The sequence below is a fragment of the Rhinichthys klamathensis genome, unplaced genomic scaffold (assembly GCF_029890125.1).
Source record: "Rhinichthys klamathensis goyatoka isolate OS25496 unplaced genomic scaffold, OSU_Roscu_1.1 h1tg000228l_1, whole genome shotgun sequence".
In the NCBI taxonomy this organism is placed as follows: domain Eukaryota; kingdom Metazoa; phylum Chordata; class Actinopteri; order Cypriniformes; family Leuciscidae; genus Rhinichthys; species Rhinichthys klamathensis.
Window position 1 is genome coordinate 2,393,446 of NW_026606752.1, and position 12,050 is coordinate 2,405,495.

The window sequence follows — 12,050 nt, forward strand, 5'->3', positions numbered from 1 at the left end:
GATGTCGCCGGATTTTGATTACACTTCACCAGAAAGCTAGAGCGAAACGGATAGGCCATTTAATACACATCAAATCTAGAGTAAAAAAAGAAAGAATAAAAAGCCAGCTTGTCTATGAAAAAACACCTTGAACTAAAAAAGGAATGCATAATGAATTAAAACCAAAGGGCAAGTTGTGTTTTACAAACTTGACAGGAAAAAATATATATGTACAAATGTTATATATACATATACACACATAGTTGAATGTATATATTCATGTTCTATAGTTTTATATTCAACCGTTCATATTCTCGTTGAAGTAAGCCAGTGGCCTGGTAGGGCAGAGGGTCCCTTAGAGCACCAAAATGAGTGACGCAAGTCCACTTCTGCACAGCGCTTTACGTTAAAGTCCGAATCAGGCATAGACTCCACTCCAGAGCAGAGCAGGACGACCCATCAGAAATCATCTTCTCGTCCATAAATGAGTGTGTGTGAATAGAAAACATATGCATACATCAAGTCATTTGTCTTAAAACATTAGTCCAGAGCCCCCCTCCCTTCCTCCCGCCCCACATTAAAGAACACCCATGTAGGCAAGTCTGTAGTTGAAATCCTTATGGCAAAGAGTTTGTGGCAAATTCTCCTTCCCCCGCTGCTTAAAAACAGTCTGCTTGGCAAGAAATGTTCCTTTTCTTGGACATTCAGTCTGGGGGTAGAAGGTCATGCAGGCGAAATCTCTCTCTTATGTATGGCCGAACGTCCTCGTTCTGGAATAAAGACAACACACAAAAAATACAAAGTCAACAAAAACACAGTTGTACACGACACCTTAAGAGGACTCAGACTACAGGAGTTTCTTCCTTCAAATCTTAAACCTGCACACACTTCAAGGTTCGAAAATCGTGACGCATCACACACACAACTAAGATTATCATGCCAGATTTAGCACCTCGCGTGATCTCAAGAGGAAGTGGATGTAAACAAATGGATAGTGTGTTATAGACATTATAAAGGCAGGCAGATTTCGACCAGCCGTTCCTTCATCTCCGAGTGTTCACGCACTTAACATATGTCTGTGATTGGCTACAAAAACATGTTATAAATAGATGTCTTTGACCTTTTTCACCGAGCTTACACAGATACACACGGCGAAAGCAGGCGTCTATCAGCTGATCTCTAATATATCCACTGATAGATGGATCTGCTGATAGACGCCTGCTTTCAAACGCACACGTGTGGACAATTATTTTGAACTTAAAAGTGCGTGACACCCGAACCCAAAACATAGATATTAATCTGACGCAGATCATGGATAATCGTGGTATTACAGACGACGGCCAGTTTCACAATATGGTAAAAATGCTTTGGTAAACATAGAAAAGTTGACTGTTAATAATAAAAAGTCAAATAAAATAAAGTTTGTGAAAAAACCCTGGTACTATCTTAAAAAAACAACAACAAAAAAACATATGAAAGTGTGTAATTTTAGTTAAAATAATCAATAGAATCAATATCAATAGAAAAATGTACACGTAATATTTATAAACAAAACAAAAAAATACTTTTTTTCTTACATTTATGTCTTTACTCATTAAACTAAGATAGGATTTAAATTTAAGGATTTATGATTAGTATTTAAATACAAAAAGCATTGAATTTTCTGGAGAATAAAAACCTTACCATGCCTTCATCAATAAAAAGCAGCACACAAAAGACAAGACGCACATACCAGTTCTACCAGCTTCTCCAAAAACGGCACCAGCTTTAGGAGCTCATTGTCATTCTTGTCCACAAACCAACTCTCAATGGGGATCCCATTGGAAAGCTGCAATGAGAGAAGCACATCCTGAGCTTTACATACTAATAAGTCAGCACAGACCACATCAACGAAGGTGAAACCCAAGGCCGGCTTCACGAACCTGGTAGGCAAAAGCCTGAGGAGAGTTGTCTATGATCACCGTCTTGGAGAGATCCCTCCCGAGGATGTTAAGATCTTTGATGTAGTTGCCTTGGACGCATACGCAGTGCTCGCGAAACAATCTGTGCCTGAGATACGAGGGGAAAAGAGCTTAATACTCACTTTAAACATCATTCAACTTGAGAATTCAGACACATTTGTTCCCATCACACCTCCAGACTATTAATGCAGCTGCAATTTAATGCATTTAAACTTCACTTTATAGAATTATATTGAAAGAGCACCTGCTTGAGACAAGACACAAAAACTACTTTAAGCAACTGACCTAACCAACTGTTTTTTCGGATCCAGGATGTTCAGCAGCTTGTCAGCATATACCTTCTTGGAAGCGGTGAAGAGTATAATCTGCAGATAATTCAAGGTTATGTCATTAACGCCAGTCAGAGGTGAAAACGGTAGACCACATCATTGACAGGATATTCATTAGGGTTCGAGAAAAAAAGAAGAAAAAAAAAGTTCAACGACTAGGAATGCACAATTTTCAGCTACCAATTTTTTTTTTTGCACAATTATGATTTTTAAATGCTTTGAATATATCGTGCAGCCATTGAAAACGGTCTGATAATGCGGTTCATGGATTCTCGTCCGTGGAAAGCACCCCTTCCGGTATTTAATCGACACGGGTAAATTGCTAGAGGATTTTTTAAAAATAGAGTACGGGGAATCGTGACAGCCCTAATATAAATAATAAAATATCAGTTTCCAGAATAAATCAAACCAGTTCAGCAGATTTGTGTGCATATATATAAAATATTAGGTACTTTTCATGTGCTGTTATTTTTTGTTAGCTAATAATTACTCGCATATATTTAATAGTTATCTTTAAACATTGGATTTGAGCCTTTATTGCTTTAATAAATGAATGGGACACACATTTGTATGTGCTGATTGCTGGGACTTTGCATATGAGCTTCACAACAACCTCAAATAAACTAAATGTTTATTCAAAGATTTCATAAATAAATCATGTCAACTCCATTACGGAACTGAAAACAAAAACAAAATAATAATAAAAACACCTCACCTCATAAATCTGAGACATGCGTTCCAGGAATTCTCTAAAGAATGGCCGTAACCGGACGTACACCTTTAGGAATAAGAAAGCAAATCACTCTAACAGAGCCATGGGCAAAGCAGTACAGCTTGTGACAAATGTGAAATATTGATTGTTTGAGATGCTCGTTCCGTACCTGGTAAATGACGTCTTGGAAAAGCACAGGGAAGGTCAAAGCTGCATCCTCCAATTCATTGAGGCTGCAGTGGACCAACGTCTCATCCTGGAATAAAACCACAGTGACGGCTTAATCCTTGCATCAAAAAGAGCTTGCATCGAACTACTAAGATCAGAGTTGAATGCCAACGTACCAGATCCAGGACGAGGGAGAACTCGGGCGTGCTCCTGGTTTTCAGAGGGAGCGCAGGCTTACGGGTGAGCTGCTCTTCAGTCAAGGGTGGCACGTGTTTGATAAAGAAATAACTGTAAGATAGAGACAAGTTAGCACACAAGCATGTCTATATTGAAGTTATTCAGATTTAGAGCATGCTGAAATTAGGCTCACGGGTCAAAAACTTCCCAGTCCTCTTCATAAGTCCCCTCTGGAGGAGGTGATGGCGGGACATCCGGGTAATTGCTGTTGCATCCTACGGCTAACCAAGAAGAGAAAATGTGAGGATGGTGATCTTCAGGCAGCGGTACAGCTGGAGAACATGCCAGACACTCACCAGTTAGCGGAGGCATATCAGCCTCTGTGACGATCTCTGCTTCCTCTACCGGTGTGTCTACGAGAGGCAGCGGTCGAGGGTTTAGTGCAGGGTCAAAGGTCAGGTCTCGGCCGTCGGTGGTAGTGCTGGTCGGGGTTTCCTCGAGCTGCTCCATTTCGAGCTGCTTCACGATCTCCTCAGCTTCCACCGCCTGACCCGGGGAGTCAGAGCCCGTTGTAGCTGAAGGATGAGGACGGCTCAGTTTAACAGTGATGAAATCAGAAAAAAACTCACAAGAAATGCTGCAATTTCATCTGTAAATGGTAAATGTTTCAGTTAGCAGCAGGTGTGACTGGTCTCAGACAGCAGCGAAGAGTCTCAATTCTGCACAATTGCTTTAGCTCAGAAATGATGCACTTTGAATTTTAGCTCTTAGTTTTAGTTCTACATTATGGGCGTGTTCACACTTGTAGTTTTGGTTTGCTTCGTTCAATTGGTCCGGTCCAGACCAAAAAAATGTATGGTTCACCTATGGTTCAAATTGCCATTTTAACACAGATCATCCAAAACAATGCTGTGTACTGGGATAAATGTGCTCGTTGTATGTGCGCTACATGTGATGGTATTTTGACCAGCTGAAAACCCATTAAGAGATTATAAAATGTGTAAAGGAGACAAAACAGCAGCAGGAATCCCTCTGTCACACACACACACACACACACAAAGATCTGCTGCGAGGAGACGCAGGTCTGATGCCTGTCCCGAACTGTGACGGGCAACATCGTGACTATGATGAGAGAAAATAGGTATGCCTGAGCATTCTGTTCATTTTAGGATCATAGACCCAGTATAATGAAATATAACTAACCGTTCCTTACGGTTCTTAGAACCATCCGGACCAACGGAGGAAAAGCGGCTAATGTCTAATTCGCTATTGGTTAGTATTTTCTGGTTACACTTTATTTTATGATGACAGTTACATTGTACTTACTCATAAGTACTGAGTAATATCAATTAACTACATGTACTTACTATAGAGTTATTGTTAGGGTTTGGTTTAGGGTTAGTTACTTGTAATTGTGCATAATTTACTGTTATTACTATTTTAAGTACATGTAGTAACATGTAACTACATCACCTTAAAATAAAGTGTTACCCATTTTTTCCCTTTGGAATATTGTGTGCTGTTGAATTGTACACAAAAAAGGCCAGTTCAAACCAAGAATGATAATGATAACTATACTATAAAAGCATCAACAGCAATGCACAATAATGTTGTTTATTAAAAGCGTTATTTTCTCCAGTTTTAGTCGCCTGCCCGAGCTTTCTGCTAAAAAGTGGATTCTTAATACGGTGTGTATTTTAAATAGTTATTTTTAAAGAGCCTGTCACAAGATGGACTTCAAATTGGAAGTTATCCCAACACTGATACTCTTTTGAAGCATTTATTTCAGGAATTCAGTTTTAGAGCAGTCTTAAGAAAAAGAAATTAAGAAATGTTAAGAATATATTTGTTTTAACTTAAGAATAAAGTTAAGACAAAAATATCAGTTAAGAAGAATTTTATTCTAAATATTTCATCAATCTGGCCCAAGGAATATGTATAAATAAAATAAATATGTTCAACATTGATTTTATGTTGGTAACGCTTCCTTTTACAGTACAGTACTTACGTGTACTTACCTAGAAAGTACTGGCTAATATAAGGTAAGTACATGGGTTAGGGGTAGGTTTAGGGGTAGGTTCAGGGTTAGTACCTAGTTACATTTTTATTCTCACACATTTTTGTATATCAAAAGGACTGAAAAAGTGACTAACTTCATGTCACTTAGGCACATACATTTAATCAGCTCACAAGTGCGATCACAGGCCCTTACCGTTTTTGTTGGCGGGTGAGAAGAAGCTAAAAACGGGAGAGAAGATGGTTCCCAGGAGGGTGGTGCGGGGGGGACTGCTCGGGGTTTCTGCCTGCACCTCCAGCTTCCCGTTGGGCTTCACTGGTATACTCTGACCGGTCATAGTATCTGAGCAGAAGAAAATGAGAAACATTCAACACCGATAGATCGCGGACAGCCTGCATAACCGTTCACAACAAAGCTCATTTACATACAGAACTCTTAAAAGAAGAGTAGCCTGTTTATCTGTGCGTGTCAGCACTCCTACCTCCATTGACAGGGCCTTTCCTGCGGGCTCTGGGGTTTGCTCTGCTGGGCAGGTTCCCACCGGTCGGAGTGGATGTGATCAGATTACTGTCCGAATCACAGTCTACACGGCTTCTCTTAGCAGGAGGGCACTGCTCCACCTGACATTAAGAGATACAGCTCAAATCAAACCGCACTTGTGTCGTGGACTCCAGAATCATCTCAAAAACCACTTTCAAATCCTAACCTTGACAGCATTGCCTCTGATGAACCGTTTGATGGTGGAGAAAATGCCCGTGTCTCGTTTCTGCATCTTGCCGTCTTCGGAGGGCAAAGCGTGTTCCACCTCGGAGAGCTTCCTCTTGGTCTTGGCAGTCCGGGCGGACGGGGTGGCGCTCCGCTGCTGAGATGCCTTACGCACTCTCAGCCTCATTGTCCCAAAAGTCACATGTAAGACTGGAAAAGACAAAAACCAGTTCATCTACTGTGAAAAAGGTGCAGAGCAGCACCATGCATATTTGCATAAATTTCATTTCAAATTTCAATACCGCTACATTAATAACATTGAATGCGAGATATTCAGGCTGTTGGGAAATTCCATTCCGGAAATCAGTCATGGCAACTCAAGGAAAACAATCGGATCTCTTCCCTGCTGCCGTTGACAAGAAAGGTCTCCACAGCACCCTACTGCCTGTCTTTAGGAGTGCCACAAAAAGAGGGGGAAACCATCACCCAATCAATGGGGATTTATGTCAGCGCAAACTATTGAAGACTGTAATGGGTTAAAACTGAGGCACCTGGTTGCAAACCTTCACGCTCTTGCGTACGGGATTTGAGAATAGAAACTGGGAACAGACATTTACGTAGGCGTCCAGTGATTGGTCTCAGTTGTTCTATGACTCTACTCCACTATACTATCAATAGAAGTTACAAAAGCCCCAATGAAAATATTGCTGTGCAATTATGATTTTGCATTTGATTAATTTAATTTATTATTAGACAAATGACTTAATATTTAAAGGAAATGAGAATTTTGAAGGACAATTAAGCCATGTGTATTGGTCTAGATCAGGCAGGGATGCACCGTAGGGCTGTCAAATTCAATTTGAATTTAAAATATTAGTCGAATTTAAAATAAAATCCACATTCGAATGAAAAAATGGTGCGTTCAAATTTTAGGTGTGTGTCAGGCAGCCTTATCAGTGGCGAACAAGATGCGCTGATGTGAGAGTCGTGGTTGCCTTTTAATGCCTTTCTCAGCCTATCCAGTTGAACCCAGTTGTGCGGAGAAGATCTTGGTTACATCCGAACCGTGACCGAGTGGTTCACCCAGAACGCATTTTCTGCGCTGCTTTTCCATTGTTTTCTATGTAAAGCGCTAGACTGACATCTTTGACCATTGCAAGACAGAGCTGCATCTTTAGAAAGCCATGTAAAGTTAAAAGAAACTCAACTTTAAAAAGAAAAACGTCTCGAAAGTCGAGGCATTGTGGGGGATCCAATCCAATGCATGTTTTTATATGCAAAAAGTACTCTGTGTAATCAGCGCTTCGGTTCTTTGTATTAAACTATGCATAAATATACAATGCTGTTTTATTCATAATTGTTTATGCAATTTACAAAATTATATTTGATTTATAAACATTATACACTTTTTTTTTTACAGACAGTCATGTTATTTCATTGTTTGAATAAACAGTTTCACGCGGTGGACCGGTCACTGTCCAGATTAGACCAGTGCTGCATCTTCATGAAAGTTTATCCTCTGCACGTGTTTTTAAGCCTCGCGAATTTAAATATTCAAGCACAACGCGAAAGACAGCTCAGTTCTACTTACTGTGTGAGAAGTTGTGTGCGCACACATGCAAAGCTCGTGCCTGCAAGCTGCGTTTTAAACAGCGCACAAATACTGTATTGAGTGCTCTTTCACCTTTAATTCACACAAAATTATGTCAAAATGCAAATGAGAGAGCAAGTGACAAATATCGTTATCAGCCAATTGTTGTTTGTAAAAATCGGTATAGTATCGACCAAAAAATTCCTATTGGTGCATCCTCAAGATGATCACCACCAGTAAACTGAAGCACTTTACTACAGCGTTATATAATCCATTATTTATCGGCTTTAATATATATAGGCTTAATTCTCTTATCTCGAGCCGACAGCCATAACATAAAAAATGTACATATATATCAGCCGACTTACATTTTAGTCACCATATTGCCTGTTTTTGCTCTATTTCACCAACGAAAATAGTTCAAAACAAAGCCACACACTTACTGAGTGAATCAGCTTTCTGAACGAATCAGTTGACTAGGATAGATTAAGATGGTCTAATGGTGCGTTCACACCGGACGCGAATAGCGCGTCAGGCGCGAGTGATTTCAATGTTAAGTCAATGCAAAGACGCGTTACGCGCGTAAAAAATTCCTGCGGCGCGAATGAGGCGTAGAGCGCGGCGCGGTAGACGCGAATACGCCTCATTCGCGCGTCAAGTTCGCGCGAATTGAGCGTCTGGCGCGTTACGCGCGAATGATTTAGTTAGTGCTATTTGTGCATTCACGCGTTTGACGCGAATTCGCGTCTGCCGCCCGAGTTGAAAAATCTGAACTTCTGCGTCAATTTGCGCCGCGTTAACCAATCAGGAGCCTAGCTGCTTGCTGCTGTCACGTGGTGAAGTATCTGGATGCTTCAATAAATTATTTTGTAATATATGACTGTGGTTCTAATGCACAACAAAGCAAATATTTTATCACATAAAACTTGATTTCAATATATGAGACATATTCATTTTGTATTGAATGCTATTTATTCCATATCTAGATTATATGAAATATTATTATAATGTAAAGACAACCAACATATAAGTTAGTGTCTGGACAGTGATGTGTGAGAGAGAGAAAAAAATCACAGGACAGATTAATCACTTTTGGGGGCTGGCTTCGTTTATTATCAAAACAAAAATAAATGACAGATTAGGTGGATGCGGATGAGGGTGAACCTCGCGCCGGGCTGTAGAGCGCGGGCTCGACAGGCATAGACCACTCGAGGCCGAGGGCTTATACGGCCTACGCTGTCCTCGTCAGCATCCTCACCATTAGGTCCACCAAACCTAGCTCCTGGAGCAAATTGTGAAACTCTTGAAACCCTCCGGAGGTTCTGGTGGACCCGAGTACAGCGACGAAGTCCCCTACGCAGCTGTTTCTGCTCTCCAGAGCATATACGAGCGGTGACTCTCTCGAATAATGTTAATGCTAATGCTCGATAAACATCTAAAAAGATGGCCGCCAACGGGTTTCGAAACTTTCGCCTCCGGATTTCGCCTCTGACGCGCGTAAATTTCGCTTCAAACTTTTGTTGTTAGGGCCCTTACATAGTCAACGCATCGGAACGCATACGCGTGCGCAAGGCTACACATCGCTACGCTTCGGCCGCCATTATGCGTCGATGCGTAGCCAAATGTGTCATCCTAGTTTTTGATACGCGACGCGCCGATGCACGCAATACTATGCGTTGTCGGTGGGGGAGACATTGCAAGTAATGTACATAAAAGGTATATTATTATGTTTACAGAAGAAGAAGATTTGAATACAATGGCGGGCGAAGAGGAAAAGTTATGCGAGCTTGTTCGTATACATCCTTTGTTGCCGCCGATGTAAAATCAGCAATATGCACTCCTCTTCAGTTGCCATTTTGATCTGAATATTACGTGACCCGACTCTAGACTCTACTACCCCCTGCTGCGCGATAGGTGTATTGCATTTGACGCATCGCCGGTGACGCTTGTGTACTATGAAAAGGAGCACGTAGCTCGCGTCGCTCGCGTTGCTTGCTCGCGTTGCTCGCGTTGACTATGTAACGGCCCTTACGCGCGTCGATTTCGCCATTGACACGCGAATTAACACAAAGTGGTCAAGCGTCAAACTAGACGCGGTAGACGCGAATTTGACGCGCTATTCGCGTCCGGTGTGAACGCACAGTAATGCTTCTTTCCTTGAATGAATCAGCCGTTTGAACGAATCGGTTGAATCTCAATGATTCGCTCATTAACAGTGACGTGCTGCCACCTACTGGCGGTTTCAATTTCACATTTAAAGTATCTTTTCGTTTTAATTAATTTTAAATATCAATATTCAATTGATTAATTTTGTTGATACTGATTTCATTTGATTGGTAACAGCCCTATTGTGTCTTATTTTTATAATTGAATTTGATTAAACTTACGAAATTGAGTATAAATGCCCATATTAGGTATAAATGCCCATATTAGGTAAAAATCAATTGAAACATATTGGAAAAAATTATTTCTGTCACTGCTGTGAACTGACCACCACGCAGAGTATGAAGAATATCAAAAACTTTAGGAGTCGGCTGTCCACGACAGTCCTAAACCTGTCAAAGTACCAACACAATAAAAACTCAGCAAAATTTCGTCTAATAATCGTTATCGAGAAAATTGAGATGTAATTTGTCACATCATAGGGCACACCCCTATTGTCAAGTAATTTTATTTGAGTTTAATTGTAATTTACAACAGTAGGCTAATATATTTGTCTTCATCTTTGTAACTTAAGCTAAAGCATAATATAATTAATTATAATAACAACTAAAAAGTTGAGTCCACTGAAAAAGTCGAGCATCAAAAAATCTAAATAAAATCATGGAAACAAAATATTAAATATTTTATCTATTTACATCCACATCATGTGACCATTAACCGACATCAGAAAACCGTGATTGTACAAATGTGTTGTTAAATTATTAAAATAGATTAACTTAAAATCTCAGGGGGTAAATATTATACATCTAAGGGGTTCAGTTGACAAAAAAAGTCCAAAAGCGCCAGTTTATGGTTCTTTTTGTAAAACTTTCTAGTAAAAAAAAAAAAACTAGTGACATTGACACAAAGGATTATATTATTATATTATTAGAATATCATAAAAAATGTATATGTAGTGCTCTAACATATCCAGGAATCATAAACCATATTTTCTATATTTTAAATATTTAGAACGAGCTATTAAACCACTGCATCTTAAATATTTAATCAGATTAAAAAAACAGCAGAGTGTGCTGGTGAGAATTTACACCATAATGGTGTGTGTGTGTGTGTGTGTGTGCGCATAGAAACACAGGTTCTGCTATATTCTACCGTCATACTGATGCGAAATAAATGTAGAAATAGAAGTATTGTTTTTGTATGATTTTGTGTGTTCATAAAACCATTGGTATGTGCTGTCTGTAGAAACAAACTAGTGGAAGTCTTCAGATGTGCTGAAGTGGGCGGGGGTGAATCATGTCTCCTTCTCTGCTTGAATCTAAACAAATGTAGCTTGCCATTAGCCTGCCGGTAATTTCTAGCACATTTCCGTGATGTAAAACTTGTTACGTTTATGAGCCAACACAATACACCACTAAAAATATTAGCTACTTGAGTATTTTTAGTCAGGTCGCACAGCTCGCGCCTTTAAGCTGCATTATTAAGCAAAAAATGGTCGCGCACAAGTTAGCAAGCAGCCAATCGGTTTTAACATCAAAGCAAAAAAAAAAAAAAATCGACAACAACAGTCACCCGTAAAATAGCACCACACATTTCAAGCTACCCACGTAATTTTTCCCCGTCTCAATAACACATTTTATTTTGATGTGAATATTTGAGCACGAGGGTGTTTTAACGACCAGCGCTAACAGATGACTTGTTGGCTGTCTCGCGACACCCGCGCTCTGCGTCTCGTTGCTCGCGCTCCAGCGAAACGAGCCTTTTTCACACTGTAAACACGCACGGAAAAAGAGACGTTTTTATTGATCCTATGACGCTGTATTTATAAATTAGTATAAATATAAATGCCGTATAAAACATTAGCACTGCTCCGTCTTTATCTGCATGAAGAACATATTCTCACATAAGGAGGGGGCGAGTCGTGAAGACGCGAGATTTCAAAGCACTGCGACCGTGGCGTAGGGTTAAATATTTATTTTTGCCTGTGTGTGATCAAAATATGTTCGATAAAACACTTACATGCCAGGGGTCGCGACGACACGATCCAGAGGTGGTTGTGGATCTGGCCACGGCGGCTGAAGCGGCCCGCGCGAGTGTCTGTCGGTCGCTTCTCTGGCCGAGAGTGAGTCACTGAGCGACAGATAGATCTGATACAGCTGCTCGGGACGCCATTTCCCGCCTCCTCTCAGAGGGATTCTTGCGAAGAACCCGGATGATGCTGTGCATTACCGCGCATGCGCACAGATAC

The 12,050-nt window shown here is 40.4% G+C and overlaps 1 protein-coding gene across 2 annotated transcripts; it reads right to left on the reverse strand.

Moving 5' to 3' along the window:
* Nucleotides 1-657: 657 nt before the first annotated feature.
* Nucleotides 658-12,040, reverse strand: ctdspl2a (CTD (carboxy-terminal domain, RNA polymerase II, polypeptide A) small phosphatase like 2a). 2 transcript variants are annotated; one of them, XM_056264981.1, is made up of 13 exons: nucleotides 11,822-12,040; nucleotides 6,050-6,258; nucleotides 5,825-5,963; nucleotides 5,539-5,685; nucleotides 3,683-3,901; nucleotides 3,520-3,607; nucleotides 3,326-3,437; nucleotides 3,151-3,237; nucleotides 2,985-3,047; nucleotides 2,226-2,305; nucleotides 1,902-2,028; nucleotides 1,712-1,807; nucleotides 658-749 (listed from the first exon to the last, which is right to left on the reverse strand). In XM_056264981.1, the coding sequence occupies exons 2-13, from the start codon at nucleotides 6,233-6,235 to the stop codon at nucleotides 684-686; spliced, it is 1,410 nt and encodes a 469-aa protein (XP_056120956.1). In that variant the 5' UTR covers nucleotides 6,236-6,258; nucleotides 11,822-12,040; the 3' UTR covers nucleotides 658-683. The 2 variants fall into 2 exon arrangements, with proteins under 2 accessions (XP_056120956.1, XP_056120958.1); XM_056264983.1 differs by lacking the exon at nucleotides 11,822-12,040 and adding an exon at nucleotides 6,351-6,636.
* Between the last annotated feature and the right edge of the window lie 10 nt (nucleotides 12,041-12,050).

What these genes read in the sequence shown, in the direction of transcription:
- ctdspl2a (XM_056264981.1), bottom strand. Translation starts at nt 6,235, where the DNA reads ATGAGGCTGAGAGTGCGTAAGGCATCTCAGCAGCGGAGCGCCACCCCG. An exon ending in CTCACCCGCCAACAAAAACG is followed by an intron (nt 3,902 to 5,538) that starts GTAAGGGCCTGT and finishes CTCATCCTTCAG; the next exon opens with CTACAACGGGCTCTGACTCC. An exon ending in TCCAAGACGTCATTTACCAG is followed by an intron (nt 3,048 to 3,150) that starts GTACGGAACGAG and finishes TTATTCCTAAAG; the next exon opens with GTGTACGTCCGGTTACGGCC.